The sequence below is a fragment of the Mobula hypostoma genome, chromosome 8 (assembly GCF_963921235.1).
Source record: "Mobula hypostoma chromosome 8, sMobHyp1.1, whole genome shotgun sequence".
Lineage (NCBI taxonomy): Eukaryota > Metazoa > Chordata > Chondrichthyes > Myliobatiformes > Myliobatidae > Mobula > Mobula hypostoma.
Window position 1 is genome coordinate 65,520,590 of NC_086104.1, and position 23,544 is coordinate 65,544,133.

Here is a 23,544-nt window from a genome sequence, read left to right on the forward strand (position 1 = left end):
AATGATCTGGAGTTCATCCAGCTCCAGCACAAATTCCTTAATACGGTCTATAGAAAAGTTGCAGCTGGATGCATTTCTTGGAGGTGTAGTCATCAGGGACATTTGAGGCCTCTCTGACTTCCCACACCTCACAAGAAGAGATTTCCGCCATTCTGCCTGGCATCCCCACTGCTCTAACTGCAATAAGAAAAAAAGAAAACTGAACAATAAAAAAACACCTACAGCCTTCACTCTTTCCTGCCTAAGTCTCTTGAGCCAAAGCCTGAACTCTCCACTCTAACAATGGCCCGCTCATACAATCACCACTCTGCTGAAACCTAGCTTATTTTTATTAAGCCCTTGCCAAGTGCCTAATTACACACAATCCAATGTCTCCTTGGGAACTGTGGTGTACATAATGTCCCAACTGCCCTAACTCTCTTCTTTGGAAGTCTCCCTCCTGCTACTGACAATCCAACAGCTCCTCAGGAACTGTGGTGCTCAGAATGTCCTGACTGCCCCTGATCTCTTCTTTTGAATTATTTTTCCCGATACTCACAATCCAACATTTCCTTGGGAACTGTGGCACTTGCTGTTCTATTGTGACAAGAAGAAATTCTTGGAATGCACAAAGGATGCAGTATTTCAGTTATTAAATCCGAAAGAAGATGGATTTGTTCTCCACAAAACAAGGAAAGAGGAGAGGCATCAGAATTCCAAATCAAAGCAGAAAACGTTAGTAGCACCCAGCAAGTTAGACAAGGAGAAGTAAAGAGAGAAGATGTTCGAGGTCAAGGAACTTTATTAAAACTGAAAGAGTGAAAAAGCAATAATGTTTTAAATTGCAGATTTGAGGAGAAAAAAGGAATAGAGGGAGAAAACAGGAAGAGCGGTGTGCAACAGATCATTAAAATGATGTGACTAGAAATTCAGGAAGGTCCCAGAACACTGAAGAGAGTTGTTCTGCAAATCAGTTACCCAATCTACATTTGATTTTTGCAGGGCTGTGGAGACTGCATTACGGACAAAAGATCTAAACTCCAGAGATGATACGTAAGTGAGTGCCCCCAATTTCAAGGTGGCATTCGATTGAACATCACAGAACCCTGGCTAAACTAGAATCAATGGGAATTGGAGGAACTCTCTGCTGGTTGGAACCATACCTAGCACAAAGGGAGTTAGCTGTGGTGACTGGTGGTCAGTTACCTCAGCCACAGGACATCTCTGCAGAAATTCCTCAGGGTAATGTCAAGGCCCAACCATCTTCATCTGCTTCATCAATAACATTCCTTCAATCAAAAGGTCAGAAGTTGGGATGCTCACTGATGATTCCACAAAATACAGCGCCATTTGAAAGTCTTCATAGAATGAAGCAGTCCAGAACCAAATACAACAAAATCCAGACAATATCAAGGTCTGGACTGATAGGTGGAATATTTGTCATTGTCTAGCTACACAAGTGCTATGCAATGGCAATAATCAACAAGAGAAATTCCAGCTATCACCCCCTGGCATTACCACTGCAATCAATATGCTGTGGGTTACCACTGACCAGAAACTGAACTAAAGTAGCCACAATGTCAGAGGCTGGGAATCCTGTGGTGAGATACTTAGCTAGTAACTCTTGAAAGCCCACTATCAATTACAAGGGTCAAGTCAGAAGTGTGATGGAATATTTTCTACTTGGCTGAACGAATGCAGCATCAATAACAATTAAGAAACTCAACATCACACAGGAGATAGTCATTCATTTGACAACCATTCCATTCATAATCATCAACTCACTCCACCACCAATGCACAGAAGCAGCGGTTTGTACTATTTACAGGATGCACTGCAACAACTCACCAAGACTCCTTAGACAGCACCTTCCAAACCCACCGTCTCTACCAGCCAAAACAAGGGCAGCAGTAACATGCAAACACCATCACCTGAAAGGTGCCTTCCAAACCACATACCACCCTGACTTGGAAACATGTCACCATTTCTTCACCGCAGTTGGGTCAAAATCCTGGAGCTTTCTCCCTAACAACACTGTAAGTATACCAATATTTTAAGGACTGCAGAAGTTCAAAAAGCTCTTCACCACCTTCTCCAGAGGAATTAAATGCTGAACCAGCTTGTGAAGCCCACATCCCTTGAATATATAAAAAGATCATAACAGCATTCCAATAAAACTCAGCTGCACCTTCTGCAAGTCTTCACATTCTTTCTAATGTATGACAGCTAGCTGAAGAAAAGTCTCACCTACCCAAATAATCAAGTGTTAGTATTCTCAACTAAAGTAGTTAAAATAAATGGTTCTTCTCCAATCACCTAGATTCTGCACTCATTCTGAAGATTATGCAAGGTGGTGATAGATGAAACCAACTTCATTCTCAATATTCACTCCACGCAGATACCGAAGTAAAAAGTGGGTGTAGTGGGTTACTTCAAAACAAACCAAAACCACTGAGAGACTTAGCCAGGAAATTGACACTGCACGACGCACTTCAAAATAACGACGTTCCAAAGTCAAAAAGGGTACTTTCGATATTTTATTACAAAGACAAAGATCTTGTAGCGATGAAAAAGTTACGAAACTATATTAACGATATAACATTCCAATTAGTGAAGTAGCAAAGGTAGTGTTTGAACTAACATATTTAAGCAAAGTTAGCTCTCTAGTTAGCATTCCAATAACATCCCGATTAGTGTAACTAAGCGGCCAAACTAATCAGCGTTCTAATAGTGTACTAATAGTGATCAAACAGTGTTCCAATTAGAGTAGTAAGTGGTTGAACTAAATCAGTGTTCAAATAGTGTACTAATAGTGATTGAACAGCATTCCAATTAGCCTAGTAAGCAGTCAAACTAAATCAGCATAACTTATCAGCGGTCAACAAAAACACCATTGTGGCTACCTCTCTCAACTAGATTAAACTAAGCAACTAAGACAAAGCATGCATACAAAACTATACTCATTTGCTTCTACCACACCCCAACCCACATGACCGATTACATCATAAATGCACCACAGAAACAATACGGACAGAAAATTGATGCATGGCTCCAACAGACCAAAAATAGATATATGGCTCCTACAATAAGCAAACTTGTGGTTTCTACTGGCCATATTACATAGACTTAAGGCGGTGAGGGGCAAATATTTGCAAGAGTGATGACTTGAGGCAACACAGATTAGCCATGATTGTACTACATAGCAAACAGACTGGTGGCCTAGTCCTGCTCCATTTTCTTGCATTCATAACTGAAAAATACAAACAAAAATAATGCAGTTTCCATACATTTAATAGACAAGACAAAATATCTCAACAGTACATTATAAATGGACAGTCGCAATCAGATTGTCTGACTTGAAAAGAGTTCAGATCATAAACTAGACAGTTTGTTACACTGGCCAAATTTGTATTTTCAAAGCAGGCAGCCTTGTTGCCAAGGAAAAAAATGATGTCACATGAATTGATCTATTCGCCCTAATTTGTAAATTCATTGTCATGCAGGCAGCTGAGCTTAGAACCTCTGCCAGTGCAGTATTACTGAACCTATTCACAATCAATCACTGCAAAGCTGGATACAATTTCTACAGGTAAGGATTTTGATTTCTATTAAATACAATCATATTTTTTCATGTAACTGAAGCTTTAATCCACCTTTTGTGACAACTATTATTCCCTTCAGCAGAGCAGAGGAAAAGCCCGATTAATTCTGTTCCTTTCTATTGAGAACTGGAGTCCAGATACAAGAACAATACAATGGCTTCAGCAGCACTGCAGACTTTTGCTCTCTCTTTGTCTTTAGTTGCTTTCCTAGGAATACTTGCAACCACAGGGATGCCAAACTGGAAAATAAATACCTCAGCAAATTCAAATATCATCTCTGCAACTACACACATGCAAGGTCTCTGGATGGACTGCACATGGTACAGTACAGGGCTCTTCAGCTGCACATTTAACTTCTCCATCTTTTCCCAGCCTGTATATATTCAAGTTTTCAAAGTTATGATGATTCTGTCATGTGTAACGGTCTTGCTGGGGATCAGCATTGCCTTGCCTGGTATGAAGTGCATAAGATGGGGAGGAAATAATCACACAAAACATTGTGCTGCTGTTACAGGAGGTGTCTGTTTCATTACCGCTAGTGTGTTATGTTTAGTTCCACTGTCCTGCTTCACAGCTGAGCTAATAAGCCGCTACTTCAAACCAAGTATCTCAGAAGAAAACAGATATGAAACCGGAGGAGCAATATATGTTGGCTGCATTTCTTCAGGATGCTCTTTAATTGCTGGGGTAATTTTCTGTACATCCTGCAGTAAGGAGCCAGAAAGAGAAAACATCACACTCTCAAAAAGAGAGCATTTCCCTGAACCTTTGTCTTTAGGGCACAAAACGGAGTATTCTCTGCAAGATTACGTGTGAAAAGAACATGAGTAGGTATGTCAAGGATAATTAGTTCACAAAATTAGCTGTTTGGAAAACGAACAAAAATATTGTTCATCTCAGTTTACCTGGGAGTTTACCCGTTGTATACATTGAACACTTGCATGTAGAAGTCATTTAGTATCAACTCTTGTAATAAGTGTGTAACAGGCTAAACTCTAATAAAAGTTTTTCAGTAAGTTTCAGAAATTGGAGACCTGATTTAAATGCACAATATTTCACGTTACACATAAAAGTTCCAAAAACTGAGTTTCTAAAGCAAAAAAGAGCAGTTCAAACAGAAATAGGTCAAAAGCCATAGATTGGATAAGTACAGATAACAAATATTTGTCCTTTGTGACATTTAAAATATTAATCTGAGGGTGTTGTAACATAAGTACAATACCAGTAAAATAAGTACAATGCTACTTAAATAAAGGATCCTGCAAAACAATATTTCATTACACATTAAATGAAAACCAAATTATTCCCTTAAAGAAATATATATATGCCATACTTTATATGATTTGAAGTAGATGGCACCTTGCAAAAAAATGAAGACTTTCTATGGAACTTTGTTTCGATCATGCAGTGTGGGGGCAAGGATTATAACTAGTGAAACCCATACTGAGGCATTGGGCTAGTTGCAAAAATTACCCAAACATAGCATCAGTAAGGGATGAACAGGTTGGCCTGATTTATCCCGAAAATAAAATGTGACACAATACAGGTTATTAAAATTAATAACTGTTTTATCAAAATGACAAAATGTTTACCCTTGTTGGGAAAAGAAAAGCAAGAGGTTCACAATATAAAATGGTAACCAGGAAATTTTGGAAAGAGAAATTCATTAGTATAATAACAATCACCCGTTGATTCTTGCCCAAGCAAACAAATTTAAACATATATTTCTGTGCAAATGATTACATGCAGAGCAGACATCAATATTATGCAACATTTATGAAACCAAACACAGGAAGTCAGTCTGAACCCAAGAAAGAAACACCGCACATCTACAATTTAAAGGGATGTTATTGTTTAAATGAGGATCCAGTTTGCTCTGCTCCACGGGTGGCATTTGGTAATAGCCTAGCATTACAACTAACATAGTTTCTTTTTGCAACCAACCCAATGCAACTATATGGGTGACAGCAACAGTCTGTGATATATTCACACATCTCTTAACCAAAATTTCATCCCCAGGGCTTTTTTCAAAACGACACCCCCAAGTAGAGTATTTTGTGCAACCTTTGACTGTTCTTTAAGGCGCCATATTGTGGGTTGAAGACTGGTCAAATATGGCTGGTTTTGGTGTATTCCTTCGAGCTTCCAAAACAACCAAGGTATCAACCAGATCTTGGACCCTGTAGTTCATGGCTGCAAACATGAAATACCATGGGTCCTCTATTCAAGGACGAAGGAATTCCTTTCTGTATCAACAGACAGCAGCAGGGTGTCTGTGTCTGCTTGCTGCAAGTGTTTAAAATGATCAGTGATGTGAAAAATAGCATCTTGTTCCAGTTCATTAATAACTCTGGCATCCATTCAACAATGTGGAACATTGGCCAGCCAAGCTCTGTTCACAAGAAGCAATACAATAATGAACTAGCTAACCATGGCTTAACTCTCACTGATAATGCAATCAAGGAACTCATCAATAACCTACTGATTAATGACCAGTAAAGCTTTTGCCAGGACTCTTTCACTTCAGATCTCATCACACGCTTAATCCAAACATGAGCCAGAGATAAATTTTAAAGAGTTACAGTGTCACAGGTAGATACGGTGGTGAAGAAGGTGTTTGCCATTCTGATCTTCATCGGTTAGGGCACTGAGTAGAGGAGTTGGGAAGTTTACTTTGTAGTTAAATCAGATGTTGGTGAGTTCTGTGTACAGTTTTGGTCACTCAGCTATAGGAAAGATGTTATTAAATTAGAAAGAGGGCACAAAAGATTTACCAAGATGTTGCTTGGAATTAGACAACTGAATTCTAAATAGAGGTTGTGTATAAAGTAGGACTTTATTCCATAGAACGCAGGAGCTTGAGAGGTGATCCGACAGAGATATACAAAATCCAGGAAGGACATGGTGAATATACATTGTCTGTTTCCCAGGGAGAGGGTCCAAAACTAAGAGGGTATAGCTTTAAGAGGTGACAGATTTAAAAGGAACATCGGGAGCAGCTTCTTCATTCTAAAAGCATTTGCTATGAGCAACAAGAAAGAGATTAACAACATTTAAAGACATCTGGAGAAGTACTTGGATAGGTTTAGAGGGCATGGGTTGAATGTGGGCAGTAGGACTAACTCAATGGACAACTTAAATGGCATCTATGAGTTGGACAGCAGGGCCTGTTTACATGTTGAATGCCTGCTACAGAGATGAAGGCACCATTTGATCAAATGTGAAATCCATGAGCTATATAAAAACTTAAGTCATTAAGCATCAAAATAGAAAACACTTTGCTAGCAGTCACACCATGCACTAAGGAAGATTAACTGCTGTTGTTGGAGGTCAATTATCCCAGCCCCGGGATATCAATTCTATTATTTGCTTCATCAATGACCTTCCATCATTATATCAAAACTGGGGATCTTTGCTGTTGATTGTATAATGTCCAATTCCATGTGCAGTTCCTCAATAAACAAAGCAATTGGTGCCCATACTTCACAAGACCAAAGCAATGTTTAAGCACAGTCTGATGGCAATGAACATTAATCAACTTGAAACACCTGTTCTTTCTCTTTCTCCTCTAAAACTGCCTGGCATGCTGAGGAGTGTCTTTTAGGGCTTGACTATCAAAACAGACTAGAAAAGACCTGACTGCATGTACCAGGTTCAGGTCAGACAACTGTTCTGCTGGAACATTCAAGTTCGTATTGGATTGAACAAAATTGTACCTATTTGGCTCAGTAATTTATCTAGGTCAGTTTAATTTGATATTAGTAGGTGGAGCTGAGGGAGTAAATGAGATGATTAATCCAGGATGGGAGGTATTGATTTCAAATTTAACTCAGCAAGGGGAGTGAATGGGGAATGTTAACACTCTTACAAAGCTTATCTTCAAGCACTGTATCAAGATAACCACACCTCCCCCCCCAAATGTAGGCACTAGGGTGCGATACCCAGCACAGAAGTAAATGGCATACTCTGCTTGGGTTTGGCGCCTGCTTCTCAGGCAGCAGTTTCAAATTTGCAACATTGTTCAGGTCAAGCAGTGATATCCAGAAATCAGAAGTATAAAAAGGATTTCATGCAGAGTGGGGTGCATCTTTGAGTTGTCAAGTTTTTCTCTGAGCAAGAGGCATGGTGTGATACTGTATTCCACAGGGGATGGGGGAAAGGAGATTGGACCTCGTAAGGTTTGGTAAGTACTTTCTCAGAAGTATATTCCATGTTTACATTGTGTCACAGTCAGACAGCAAAACCTTCCATTTTACTGGAATAAACTTGGAAACCAGCTATAAAACAGATTTAAGCATTCTTTCATAATTTGCTGACAGCCTGGAGCTAGAAAATTACCAAATACAATGGATTCCAGTTAATTGGGACAGCCACCTATTTGAGATAAATCTTAAAGAACAAAAACAAATCAGAGAAATAGCCTGGATTCCCCTCATTTACTGGGATACTATACTGCTTAATTGTGATAGGAGACTGTATTCAAGTGGTTTCTAAATAGCGTTAGTCATATGCACTTGTATGTGGCCATTAGACACTGTACCGTGCTTCGAGTGAACAGTTTTGAAATATCATCAGTTATGTATGTTTGTATTTAAAAAACAGTGATCTTTGTCACTAATAGTTGGTGAGAAATGAGCAGTAAGACAATTCAGAACTGTTTTGCTCACTGTGGTTTTAAACATTCAGGCCTGGAGATGCCAGAAATGGTCAGCGGTGAAAATGAAGCAATTTTACCACTTCAACAAGTTAGGAACTATGAAGAATTTGAAGGTATCAACAATCATCTTGAACGTTATCATAAAAATGAAGATTTTATGGATGCAATTATCAAAAGCATTGCATGAAGGCAGACAACAGGAATTCTGCAGATGTTGGAAATTCAAGCGACACACATACAAGTTGCTGGTGAACGCAGCAGGCCAGGCAGCAGTCCTGACGAAGGGTCTCGGCCTGAAACGTCGACTGCACGTCTTCCTAGAGATGCTGCCTGGCCTGCTGCGTTCACCAGCAACTTGTATGTGTGTTGCATGAAGGCAGTCTATTATCTGCACTACGTGTCTGCGCTAATTTTGATCATTTACAGTCACTCAAAAGAACATGATAATTATTAGAAACTAAAACACCGTTTTATACTACCGTGGCGGTATGATTATGTTCGAATTTGTTTTGTATTTCATTTAAATACACAATTTGTTATTCAGTATTTTTTTTTATGTTGTGGTCCCAATGTGTCCCAATTAAACTGAATCCACTGTAATTCCACCACAGTATTTTAATACCACGAAGTTCATAAAAATGGGGCAAATGGTAGGAATAAAAAGATTGGAAAATAAGCAGCAAGACACTAGCGCAACATCTCATCCTGGCCTTCCTACCAATTCAGACTTATTCTACTTTCTTCCCTCAATGTTCAATAATAAAGCCTGCCTCTAGACAGCCTACTGTTTCACATTCTTTCGTAATGTAAGTGCTCTTCCTTTTTAGCCCTTGTTTTTAACTACCATGGTTACAGATTTATTTTGCAAGATTCTTCTTGCACAGACTGAAGAGAGTTTATCTATTTATCTCTAGTGTTGTTCTCATTTCCATGAAATAAGCAACAAGACAGTATTATGTAATTTACTAATAAGCTATGTTAAAGTAACAGTACCAGATGATAGTAGAATGGACTGTCAACTCCAAGACTAACAACATTCTCATGGGAAAATTACAAGGAAAAAACCAAAATGAGCTGTATCCAGATCGGAGATGAGGGAAAAGCACATCCGCTTCATCAGTGACAAATACGAGAACTAAGAGTCAATTCTGTAAACATTCTGAAGCAATGCATATAGCAATCCATAAAGTAGGAAATCAAGATCACTGATCAATTTCTCTAAAAGCTTAAAAAACCTTAAGATGATCCAGAGGCGAAACTGGAAAACACTTCAATCAAGGCAAAAAAAGCTATATCCTCAGAATGTAGTAAGAATAAAAGGTATATAGAAACTAGGTATTTTCCTACCCCAATTAAGCAGCATAGTGTCCCAAAAAAAAAACAAAGGGAATCCCGGCTGTTTTCTCAATTTAGTTTTTGTTCTATAAGAGTTGTCCCAAATAAACAGCTTTCCCAATTAACAGGAATCCATTGTATTTGCAAGTGCTTGAAAGTAACAGTGAAGTTGAGGAAGTAGTTCAGAAAACATATGGGAGACTTAGATTTATAAATGGGGACAAAGAACTAGAAAACCTGAAGTATTAAAAACACCCTGGACATTTCGGGCACAACTTTTTTTTGGAAAAATTTGCAAAAATTTACCAGAATTACTCCCAGAATTAGGGACTTCAATAGTGGAAAGAAGATGGAATTGTCCTCAAAGCTGGAAGGATCAAAAGGAAACCGAACACATCTGTTTAATGTTGTCAGAACTTTAGATAGAACAAGTAGGGAGAGACTCTTTATTTTGTCAAATGGGTCTGTTATCAAGATGTCATAAATTTACACTAATTAACAAAATAAACACTGGCAAAAACAGGCATAGAACAATTACCTTAGGACAACCTTAGGATGCACTACTAAAAAAAAGTTTATTCATTAAATCTCATGCACATTTTCAAAAACCAATTCAACATGTATTTGAAGGAAATAATTTGTCATGTTATGGACAAAAAACTAGGGTACAGTCCTTAATGGACAGCTCTTTCATAGAACTGGTACAAAAGGCTAAACGGGCTCTTTCTGAGCCGCCGGTGCTAATGAAAAGAAACTATAAACATACTTCTACATTCAGCTACCCATAATGCTGTCTTGGAGCTAGCTTTAATGAATACTATTTATATTGATCATATCAAGACAAGTAGTGCACAAAAAGCAATCATACATCAGAGATTCTTTATTAAAACAATAGCAAAAAGTATTTTACCTTGGGCTTTGGAACAAATGCTCTTCCTGGAATTGTAAAACAGCTTTTCACATTACATAAATACTGAGCCATTATGGACAATCTGCTTCTTTGTCTACTGCTGGTACTTGCTGTGAGACGCTGTAAAAGAAGTTTCAAAATCTAATATCTAAAGGCATAGCTTCTTGCTTATGTGAACAGAAATAGTGATTTTATAACTAAAAAAATCCGCTGAAATATGTCTCCTACATTTGTGCCTCACTTAAGTAAAATCAGATGCTGGCAGCAGTTATTCCTTTGCCCCAACTGCTCAAACTACTAAATTCAAATCAGAGAAAGTTTATGACACAGGAATGTCTTCCTCTTCTTTGAGAACATAGCACATATTGGGTAGGGAGTTCTGAGACTTAAACCCAGATGATAAGTTTCCAAATCTGAATGGAGTGAGATCTGCACGTCATCTGGATTGAGTCCTGATGAAGGGCTTTGGCTTAAAATGTCGACTGTTTATTCCCATCCACAGATGCTGCCTGACCTGCAGAGCTCATCTAGTATTTTGTGTGTGTCACTTTGCACATGCTGCATTTGTCCTTGTTGGCCAAAGGTTTGGCAAAGTGTTTCTGGAGTAACATGGACGTGCAACTGCAGTGTGTTTAGGAGAGATTTGAAAATGTTGGCAGATACTTGAAGAACAAACTAACTAACCAAGAGGAATAAAAATAAAGGAAGCACGTGGACAGAAGAGTGATTGAGGTGAGGGGGGAATGAAGGTATGGAATTAAATAAAGAAGGCTAAAATGCGAGAGAGAAGTGATAGACAGTAGCCAAAAATGGCACACAGATTAACAGAACACATCTTAACTGAAAGTAAAGAGGATGAAAGCTAGAGTAATCTGAAGGTAACATAATAGAGTAAAAAGGATATATATAGGACTTACTTGGTATGAACATTAATAAAAAAAATTGCAAAGCAAGAATCAGAATTGCCCCTTACCTCTGCAACCTCCTTTTGAAAAGTTAAGGTCATCTGTGTTCTCCCAAAGACAAAGGGTCCATTGCGATTTGCAATATTCTCCAACCACTTAATAACGAGAGGTGTTGAAACACTGAAAGGAAGGTTACCAATGATGTGCACATTTGGTAATCCTATCAACGCAAAAAGAAAATGAAGGGTGAATCAGTGAATAGAGCCAAGATCCAGATATTGCTCACATATTGTCTGAAAGCAGAATCCTATAGTGATTTCTTAGAACGGGAAACACATCAATAGCAGTACAGCTGGCAAGTACTCATTCCCACAAAAAGACCTCCTTCCTGATGGAACCAATTGATTCTGAATTGGAACATAACCAAACCCTAAATGCAGAGTTTCTTAACTATCTAACTTCACACTCTGAATTTTCTCTGCCAACATACAGCATCACATCCAAAAATACCACAAATTTCACATAAATATTTGACTACGCACTTGGAAAATCAAAGAAAAGTCTATACTAATTGGCACCTGCTTCATTAGTGATAAAACTGCTCCTTGCTGAAGTCTCTATACAAAAAGGAAAGCTGTCGAGATAGAATCACAATACTTTTTTTTCTGGAATGGTCAAGAGTATTTCTTGAAAAATAAACCAATACATAAAAATATTAATGGAACTAAATATCACTAACACTGAGAACCTCAAATTAAATGCAGAATGATGAAAATGTTCATCACACGCTGTCTCACCTGCTGAGCCTTCCATCTAAAAGCCTTTTCGTTTCCACCTCAAATTAATATATATTGGATGATCTAAAATTCTCCAAGTAAGTACAGGAATGGAAATGAGACATTAACCCTTTTAGAAAACCTCTCAACATTTCCTGAACTAATTAAACTAACTAAATTAATCTTTCCTGCCTATATAAGGTCCATATCCCCCCACTTTCAATAGACAATAGACATTAGGTGCAGGAGTAGGCTATTCGGCCCTTCAAGCCAGCACGGCCATTCACTGTGATCATGGCTGATCATCCACAATCAGTACCCTATTCCTGCCTTCACCCCATATCCCTTGACTCCACTATCTTTAAGAGCTCTATCTACCTCTTTCTTGAAAGCATCCAGAGAATTGGCCTCCACTGCCTTCTGAGGTAGAGCATTCCACATATCCACCTCTCTCTGGGTGAAAAAGTTTTTCCTCAACTCCATTCTAAATGGTCTACCTCTTATTCTTAAACTGTGGCCTCTGGTTCTGGACTCCCCTAACATCAGGAACATGTTTCCTGCCTCTAGCGTGTCCAATCCCTTAATAATCTTATGTTTCAATCAGATCCCCTCTCATTCTTCTAAATTCCAGTGTATACAAGCCCAGTTGCTCCAATCTTTCAATATATGACAGTCCCGCCATCCTGGGAATTAACCTCGAGAACCTACGCTGCACTCTGTCAATAGCAAGAATGTCCTTCCTCAAATTTGGAGACCAAAACTGTACACAATACTCCAGGTGTGGTCTCACCAGGGCCCTGCACAACTACAGAAGGACCTCTTTGCTCCTATACTCAACTCCCCTTGTTATGAAGGCCAACATGCCATTAGCTTTCTTCACCACCTGCTGTACCTGCATGCTTACTTTCAGTGACTGATGAACAAGGACAGCTAGATCTCATTGTACTTCCCCTTTTCCTAACTTGACACCGTTCAGATAGTAATCTGCCTTCCTGTTCTTGCCACCAAAGTGGATAACCTCACATTTATCCACATTAAACTGCATCTGCCCACTCACCCAACCTGTCCAAGTTATCCTGCATTATCATAACATCCTCCACACATTTCACACTGTCACCCAGCTTTGTGTCATCTGCAAATTTGCTAATGTTACTTTCAATCCCTTCATCTAAATCATTAATGTATACAGGTTTCCCCTGCCATCCGAAGGTAGAGCGTTCCTATGAAACGGTTCGTAAGCCGAAATGTCGTAAAGCGAAGAAGCAATTACCATTTACTTATATGGGAAAATTTTGTGAGCGTTCGCAGACCCAAAAATAACGTACCAAATCATGACAAATAACACATAAAACCTAAAATAACAGTAACATATAGTAAAAGCAGGAATGATATGATAAATACACAGCCTATATAAAGTAGAAATACTTCTCTACAATGATTGCCTGCACAGATCTCCATAGCGAAAATCTCAGGCAAGCGCTCTCGGCAGAAAATCTCACGCAAGCGCTGTTGGCATAAACGCGCTCTCTAGTAACCTTTAAGCTATGAGGCTGCCAAATCTACTAAATAACACGTAAAAATACACAGCCTATATAAATTAGAAATAATGTATGTACAGTGTAGTATCACTTACCGGAATTGGGAAGACAGCTTGCCGAGCAAACTGATGATGGTGTGTTAGGTTGAGTCGTTGCAGGTTGGGTGGTGCAGTGGCCTCCACCCTCTGGGCCGTCGACCCGATACATTGCCGCGAAGAGCGCAGCAGTAGCCGGGAGGCACACAGCACATCTTTAAGAAAAAAGCTGAAATAAACATGCTAATTAATTAGGTGCCGCCGACACATAATTGTCGGCCCAGATCAGAGGCGATGCAATCGGAAATCGGCACTGATCTGGGCCGACAATTACATGTCAGCGGCACCTAATTAATTAGCTTGTTTATTTCGGCTTTTTTCTTAAAGATGTGCTGTGTGCCTCCCGGTTACTGCTGCATTCTCCACGAATCGGTACAGTATCTGTCCAGGGCCCGGGTGTTTGGGTGGTGGGACACAGGGGTGTCATCTCATCATCGATCAGGGCAGGCAGCTCATCTTCTCCTATGACTGCCCACCTCGATGTCGAAGATCGAGGTTCGTCGTCTGCTGTGGCTGATGTGGAAGGCTTGCTTGACTGCTGAGCCTCGTGCATTTTTCTATCATACAGTTGTTTGTAAGGACTCAAACCATCCTGCAAATATCCCCTAAGCCTACGTACCCTTTCAAAATTAAAGTCGTACTTTATCATTGCAGTGAAAATCTCACGCAGTACCTTCACATTCAGTTCGCTACTGCATTCGGTTTCGATTGTTATCCTTTCCTCTTCCAATTGCATCAACTCTTCATCTATCAGTTCTTGGTCATGGGATGCCAAAACCTCTTCAACATCATCTTCGTCAGCTTCCACAAGCCAAACTCACTTTGTCCTTGCTTTGTTCACCACGATCAAAACGTGTAATTATGGCTAGTTTTATGCTAAGTGTAACACCCTTACGAGCTCTTTTAGGCTTTTCCAATACCTCAGAACTCATCTTGCTAACAGCTGCTCACAGGCACGTGCTTAAGCAATGCCGTTCCGAATCCAGGGGAGAGTGGCTGCTCGGGACGCGCGCTGCCTTTTATCGCGCACTGATTTTTTATCGCACGCTGCCTTTCTTCGTAACAGTGAAAACACCTTCTGAAAGCGAAAACAGGGTACTAATGTAGGTCTTTCGTAACAGTGAGGTTTCATAAAGCGAACGTTCGAAAAGCGGGGGACACCTGTATTGTAAATAGCTGTGGTCCCAGCACCGAGCCTTGTGGTACCCCACTAGTCATTGTCTGCCATTCTGAAAGGGACCCATTAATCCCTACTCTTTGTTTCCTGTCTGCCAACCAATTTTCTATCCATGTCAGTACCTACCCCCAATACCATGTGCTCTAATTTTGCCCACTAATCTCCTATGTGTGAAGTTATCAAAGGCTTTCTGAAAGTCCAGGTACACTACATCCACTGGCTCTCCCTCGTCCATTTTCATAGTTACATCCTCAAAAAATTCCAGAAGATTAGTCAAGCATGACTTCCCCTTTGCAGATCCACGCTGACTCGGACCGATCCTGTTACTGCTATCCAAATGTGCCGCTAATTCATCTTTTATAATTGACTCCAGCATCTTCCCCACCACTAATGTCAGGCTAACTGGTCTATAATTCTGTTTTCTCTCTCCCTCCTTTCTTAAAAAGTGGAATAACATTAGCTACCCTCCAGTCCTCAGGAACTGATCCTCAATCTATAGAACATTGGAAAATGATTACCAAATGCATCCACGATTTCTAGAGCCACCTCCGTAAGTACACTGGGGTGCAGACCATCAGGCCCTGGGGATTTATCAGCCTTCAGTTCCATCAGTCTATCCAACACCATTTTCTGCCTAATGTGAATCTCCTTCAGTTCCTCTGTTACCCTAGGTCCTCCAGCTACTATTACAACTGGGAGATTGTTTGTGTCTTCCCTAATGAAGACAGATCCAAAGTACCTGTTCAACTCGTCTGCCATTTCCTTGTTCCCCATAATAAATTCACCCTTTTATGTCTTCAAGGGCCCAACTTTGGTCTTAACTAATTTTTTCCTCTTCACATACCTAAAGAAGCTTTTACTATCCTCCTTTATATTCTTGGCTAGCTTACCTTCGTATCTCATCTTTTCTCTCCGTATTGCTTTTTTAGTTATCCTCTGTTGCTCTTTAAAAGTTTCCCAATCCTCTGGCTTCCTGCTCATCTTTGCTATGTTATACTTCTCTTTTATTTTTATACTGTCCTTGACTTCCCTTGTCAGCCATGGTCACTCCTTACTCCCCTTAGAATCTTTCTCCTCTTTGGAATGAACTGATCCTGCACCTTCTGTATTACTCCCAGAAATACCTGCCATTGTTGTTCCACTGTCATCCCTGCTAGGGCATCTTTCCAGTCAACTTTGGCCAGCTCCTCCCTCATGGCTCCACAGTCCCTTTTGTTCAACTGCAATACTGACACTTCTGATTTACCCTTCTCCCTCTCAAACTGTAGTTTAAAACTTACCATATCATGGTCACTACCTCCTAATGGCTCCTTTACCTTGAGTTCCCTTATCAAATCCAGTTCATTACCCAACACTAAATCCAGAATTGCCTTCTCCCTGGTAGGCTCCAGTACAAGCTGCTCTAAGAATCCATCTTGGAGGCACTCCACAAACTCCCTTTCTTAGGGTCCAGTACCATCCTGACTTTCCCAGTCTACCTGTATGTTGAAATTCCCCATAACAACCGTAGCATTACTTTTGCCACATGCCAATTTTAACTCTTGATTCAACTTGCACCCTATAACCAGGCTACTGTTTGGGGGCCTGTAGATAACTCCCATTAGGGTCTTTTTGCCCTTACAATTTCTCAGTTCTATCCATACTGACTCTACATCTCCTGATTCTATGTTGCCCCTCGCAAGGGACTGAATTTCATTCCTCACCAATAGAGCCACACCACCCCCTCTGCCCACCTGTCTGTCCTTTCGATAGGACGTATTCATTTCAACAGACAATAGACAATAGGTGCAGAAGTAGACCATTCGGCCCTTCGAGCCTGCACCGCCATTCTGAGATCATGGCTGATCATCTACCATCAATACTCGGTTCCTGCCTTGTCCCCATAACCTTTGATTCCCCTATCCATAAGATAACCTATCTAGCTCCTTCTTGAAAGCATCCAGAGAATTGGCCTCCACTGCCTTCTGAGGCAGCGCGTTCCACACCTCCACAACTCTCTGGGAGAAGAAGTTCCTCCTCAACTCTGTCCTAAATGACCTACCCCTTATTCTTAAAACATGCCCTCTGGTACTGGACTCTCCCAGCATCTGGAACATATTTCCTGCCTCTATCTTGTCCAATCCCTTAATAATCTTATATGTCTCAATCAGATCCCCCCTCAATCTCCTTAATTCCAGCATGTACAAGCCCAGTCTCTCTAACCTCTCTGCGTAAGACAGTCCGGACATCCCAGAAATTAACCTAGTGAATCTACGCTGCACCTCCTCCACAGCCAGGATGTCCTTCCTTAACCCTGGAGACCAAAACTGCACACAATACTCCAGGTGCGGTCTCACTAGGGCCCTGTACAAATGCAAAAGCATTTCCTTGCTCTTGTACTCCATTCCCTTTGTAATAAAGGCCAACATTCCATTACCCTTCTCCACTGCCTGCTGCACTTGCTCATTCACCTTCAGAGACTGATGAACAAATACTCCTAGATCTCTTTGTATTTCTCCCTTACCTAACTCCACACCGTTCAGATAATAATCTGCCTTCCTGGTCTTGCTCCCAAAGTGAATAACCTCACACTTATTCACATTAAACGCCATCTGCCAAGTTTCTGCCCACTCACCCAGCCTATCCAAGTCACCTTGAATTCTCCTAACCTCCTCATCACGTCACACTGCCACCCAGCTTAGTATTGTCAGCAAACTTGCTGATGTTATTCACAATGCCTTCCTCTAAATCACTGACGTAAATCGTAAACAGCTGTGGTCCCAATACCGAGTCCTGTGGCACCCCACTAGTCACCACCTGCCATTCCGAGAAACACCCATTCACTGCTACCCTTTGCTTTCTATCTGCCAACCAGTTTTCTATCCATGTCAATATCCTCCCCCCAATGCCATGAGCTCTGATTTTACCCACCAATCTCCTATATGGTACCTTATCGAATGCCTTCTGAAAGTCAAGGTACACCACATCCACTGGATCTCCCGCGTCTATCTTCCTGGTTACATCCTCGAAAAACTCCAATGGATTAGTCAAGCATGATTTGCCCTTGGTAAATCCATGCTGGCTCGGCCCAATCCTATCACTGCTATCAAGATATGCCGCTATTTCATCTTTAATAATGGACTCTAGCATCTTCCCCACTGCTGATGTTAGGCTAACAGGGCGATAGTTCTCTGTTTTCTCCCTCTCTCCTTTCTTAAAAAGTGGGATAACATTAGCCATTCGCCAATCCTCAGGAACTGATCCTGAATCTAAGGAACATTGGAAAATGATCACCAACGGATCCGCAATTTCCAGAGCCACCTCCTTTAGTACCCTAGGATGCAGACCATCTGGACCTAGGGATTTGTTAGCCTTCAGTCCCATCAGTCTACTCATCACTGTTTCCTTCCTAATGTCAATCTGTTTCAGTTCCTCTGTTACCCTATGTCCTTGGCCCATCCATAAATCTGGGAGATTGCTTGTGTCTTCCCTAATGAAGACAGATCCAAAGTACTTATTAAATTCGTCTGCCATTTCTCTGTTTCCCCTAACAATTTCTCCCAATTCATTCTTCAAGGGCCCAACATTGTTCTTAACTATCTTCCTTTTCTTCACATACCTAAACAAACTTTTGCTATCCTCCTTTATATTCCTAGCTAGCTTGCGGTCATACCTCATTTTTTCTCCCCGTATTGCCTTTTTAGTTAAGTTCTGTTGCTCCTTAAAAATTTCCCACTCACCTTAGCTCTGTTACACTTCTTTTTTAATGCTATGCTATCTCTAACTTCCTTTGTCAACCACTGTGGCCACTTTCCCCCCTTTGAATCCTTCCTTCTCCGGGAGATGAAGTGATTTTGCACCTTGTGCATTATTCCCAAGAATACCTGCCATTGCTGTTCCACTGTCTTTTCTGCTAGGATATCCGACCAGTCAACTTTGGCCAGCTCCTCCCTCATGGCTCCATAGTCTCCTTTGTTCAACTGCAATACTGACACTTCTGATCTACCCTAATCCCTCTCAACTTGCAGATAAAAACTTATCATATTATGGTCACTACCTCCTAATGGCTCATTTACTTCAAGATCACTTATCAAATCCTGTTCATTGCACAATACTAAATCCAGAATAGCCTTATCCCTTGTCGGCTCTCGTACAAGCTGCTCCAAAAATGCATTCCGTAGGCACTCTACAAACTCCCTATCCTGGGGTCCAGTACCAACCTGATTTTCCCAGTTGCATGTTGAAATCCCCCATAACTACTGCGACATTTCCTTTGCCACATGCCATTGTTAACTCCCTATTCAACTTGCACCCGATATCCATGCTACTGTTTGGGGGCCTGTAGATAACACCTATTAGGGTCTTTTTGCCCTTACTGTTCCTCAGTTCTATCCACACTGATTCTACTTCTCCTGATTCTATGTCCCCCCTTGCAAGGGACTGAATCTCATTCCTCACCAACAGGGCCACCCCACCCACCTCTGCCCACCTTTCTGTCCCTTCGATAGCACGTATACCCTTGTACATTCAATTCCCAGGTCTGATCCCCCTGCAGCCATGTCTCCGTTATCCCAACAACATCATAGTTACCCATTCGCACCTGAGCTTCAAGCTCATCTGCCTTATTTCTGACACTTCGTGCATTCAGATATAGAATTTTTAACCCATTTCTCCTCTCTCAGTTTAAATCGCTGCCTATTGTGCATAACCCAGCTCCCCGAACTGTCACTGGGCTATACGCCCCTTGAATTTTGTTGTCCTTCTTAAATTTACTTACTCTTTCTGCACATTTAACTCCATGCTCCATCAGACCATCCCTCTGCTCATGTATCCTCCTTATCACTCGTTCCGCCTCACCTTTCTCTACTTCACACTTAATATTCCAGAACCGTGTACTCCCCGCCTGTCCTTTATACTTCATCTCGCTATCCTCTCTCACATTCTGGATCCCTGCCCCCTGCAAATTTAGATCAAACCCCCCCCCCCACCAAGCAGCACTAGCAAACTTTCCTGCAAGCATGTTAGTACCCCTCCAGTTCAGGTGTAAACCGTCCCGTCGGAACAGATCCCACCTTCCCTGGATCAAAGCCCAATTATCTAAAAACCTGAAGCCCTCCCTCCTGCACCATCCTCTCAGCCACGTATTGATCTGTATAATCCTTCTGTTCCTCGCCTCACTCGCACGTGGCGCAGATAGCAATCCTGAGATTGTTACCCTGGAGGTCCTGCCCTTCAGCTTCGCACCTAACTCCCTGAACTCACTACACAGGACCCCCTCACTCTTCCTACCCACGTCGTTGGTCCCTACATGGACCACAACATCTGGATTCTTGCCCTCCCTCTCGAGAATAACCTGCACCCAATCTGACATGTCCTGGACCCCGACACCAGGGAGGCAACATACCATCCGAGACTCCCAATCTTCCCCACAAAATCTCCTATCTGCCTCCCTGACTATAGAATCCCCTATCACTACCACTGTCCTCTCTTCCCTCCTCCCCTTCTGAGTCGAGGATCCAACCTCAGTGCCAGAGACAGGACCACTGCAACTTGTTCCTGGTAGGTCATCCCCACCAACAGTATCCAAAACGGTATACTTATTGTTGATGGGAATGGCCACAGGGGTGCTCTGCTCTCTCTGCCTGCTCCCCCTCCATCTCCTGACAGTCACCCAGTTGCCTACCTCCCATCTTTTCGGTGTGACTATTTCCGATAACTCTTATCTATCTCTGTCTCTGCCTCCTGAATGATCCGTAGTTCATCCAGCTCCAGCTCCAATTCCCTAACTCGCTCTGATAGGAGCTGCAGCTGGATGCACCTTCTGCAGGTGTGGTCATCAGGGACAACTGCGTTGACCATGACCTCCCACATACTGCATACGGAGCACACCACTGCTCTAACTATCTCCCCCATTACCTGATCCCAGATTAATCAGAATAAATGAAAAAGTACTTAGTGACCTTACCTTTTTTCCTCAGCAAGCACGTACTCAGGCTCACTGATTACCTCTCACTGAAGACCCCCTTATGCCGAAGCCCACTGAGCCAAAGCCCAGCACTCTGCTCCCGCGCACTCCGCTGCCCGCACCGATGCTGCCTGCACCTGAAAGTGGACTTCTTTTTAAACTCTGCGCTCGCCACTGACGTCACCCGTGCCTGCGCAGTTTTACTTTCCTCCTCAGGTAATGCCCAGGTAGTCCCGATCTTCCTCGGCCGACCTACAACGGCTGATCCTCCGATCTCCAGTTATCCGTCGACCTCGAGCACTCCTTGCTCTCGCACCGACGCTGCCAATGCCTGAATTTCCCAGCCCTGGTCCTCTTGCAGTCTCTGTACATTCACATCTCTAAGTGCCTTATAAAAGCCACTATCTTATTTACCTCCACGGTAAATACGATAGAGGCCAGGGCCCTACAGCAGTGTAGTGTAGCAGATAGCATGACACTCTTACAGATTGGGGCATCGAAGCTCAAAGTTCAATTCCGACATCATCTGTTAGGAATCTATACATCTTTCCCATGGAATGATGTTTAAATTGTTTTAATTTTAATAAAACATTTAAATATGTTCCATTGTTTAAAAAGGGTTCTAAGAGTAAACCCGGTAATTATCGGCCTGTGAGTTTGACGTCAGTGGTGGGTAAATTGATGGAAAGTATTCTTACGAGATGGTATATATAATTTTCTGGATAGACAGGGTCTGATTAGGAACAGTCATCATGGATTTGTGCGTGGATGGTCATGTTTGACAAATCTTATTGAATTTTTTGATGAGGTTACTAAGAAAGTTGATGAGGGTAAAACGGTGGATGTTGTCTATATGGACTTCAGTAAGGCCTTTGACAAGGTTCCACACGGAAGGTTAGTTAGGAAGGTTCAATCATTAGGCATTAATATGGAAGTAATAAAATGGATTCAGCAGTGGCTAGATGGGAGACGCCAGAGAGTAGTGGTGGATAACTGTGTGTCAGATTGGAGGACGGTGTGTAGCGGTGTGCGTCAGGGATAGTGTACTGGGTCCAATGTTGTTTGTAATATATATTAATGATCTGGATGATGGAGTGGTAAATTGGATTAGTAAGTATGCAGATGATATTAAGATAGGTGGTGTTCTGGATGATGAGGTAGGTTTTCAAAGCTTGCAGAGAGATTTAGGACAGTTAGAAGAGTGGGCTAAAGATGGCAAATGGAGTTTAATGCTGAAACATGTGAGGTGCTACATTTTGGTAGGACTAATCAAAATAGGGCATACATGGTAAATGGTAGGGCATTAAAGAATGCTTTAGAACAGAGGGATCTAGGAATAATGGTGCATAGTTCCCTGAAGGTGGAATCTCATGTGGATAGGGTGGTGAAGAAAGCGTTTGGTTTGCTGGCCTTTATTAATCAGAGCATTGAGCATAGGAGTTGGGATGTAATGCTGAATTTGTATAAGGCATTGGTAAGACCAAATAAGGAGTATTGTGTACAGTTCTGGTCACCGAATTATAGGAAAGATGTCAATAAAATTGAGAGAGTACAGAGGAGGTTTACTAAAATGTTGCCTGGGTTTCATCTCCTAAGTTACAGAGAAAGGTTGAACAAGTTAGGTCTTTATTCTTTGGAGCGTAGAAGGTTGAGGGGGGACTTGATAGAGGTGTTTAAAATTATGAGGGGGATTGATAGCGTTGACGTGGTTAGATTTTTTCCATTGAGAGTGGGGAAGATTCAAACAAGAGGACATGGGTTGAGAATTAGAGGACAAAAGTTTAGGGGTAACATGAGGGGGAACTTCTTTACTCAGAGAGTGGTAGCTGTGTGGAATGAGCTTCCAGCAGAAGTGGTTGAGGCAGGTTCTATGTTGTCATGCAAAGTTAAATTGGATAGATATATGGACAGGAAAGGAATGGAGGGTTATGGGCTGAGTGCAGGTCGGTGGGACTAGGACAGGGTAAGAGTTCGGCACGGACTAGAAGGGCCGAGATGGCCTGTTTCCGTGCTGTAATTGTTATATGGTTATATGGTTAGTAGGTTAATTGTCATTATAAATTGTTCTGTGATTAGGCTAGAGTTAAATCAGGGCTAACTTCTCCTTATAGCACATGCACTCTAATCCAGGCAACTGTTTGATAACTATTCTGAGTCCTCTCTAAAGCCTCCAGATCCTTCCTATAATGGGGAGACCAGAATTGAATGCAATACATCAAATGAAGCTCAACCAAAGTTTTATAAAGCTGCAACATTACTTCCCAATTCTTGAACTCAGTGCCTTGACTAAAGCAAGCATGCCACACAGCTTCTTTACACAGTCTGCACTGATCTCACTATCCTCCACATCATTGTCCTCGGTAAATAACGCTGCAAGGTACTCATTTAGGATCTCACCTATATCCTTCCCCACCTCAAGTGGCCCTTCCCTCTCCCTAGTTACCCTCTTGCTCTTGATGTATGTATAGAATGCCTTGGTACTCTCATCATCCTACCCAACGACTTTTCATGGCCCCGTCTGGCTCTCCGAATTCCTTTCTAGGTTCTTTATAATCCTCCGAGGCTCCATTTGATCTTAACTTTCTAAACCTTACATAATCTTCCCTCTTCTTACTAATTTCACTGC

The 23,544-nt window shown here is 41.5% G+C and overlaps 1 protein-coding gene across 2 annotated transcripts in view; it reads right to left on the minus strand.

Moving 5' to 3' along the window:
- tfb1m (transcription factor B1, mitochondrial) overlaps positions 1–23,544 on the minus strand; it is a 56,229-nt gene that overhangs the window by 11,639 nt on the left and 21,046 nt on the right. For both annotated transcript variants that reach the window (XM_063056014.1, XM_063056015.1), the window contains 2 exons: positions 11,457–11,608; positions 10,484–10,603 (listed from right to left, as the gene is read on the minus strand). In XM_063056014.1, coding sequence (XP_062912084.1) covers positions 10,484–10,603; positions 11,457–11,608 — 272 coding nt within the window. The remainder of the gene's footprint in view (positions 1–10,483; positions 10,604–11,456; positions 11,609–23,544) is intronic.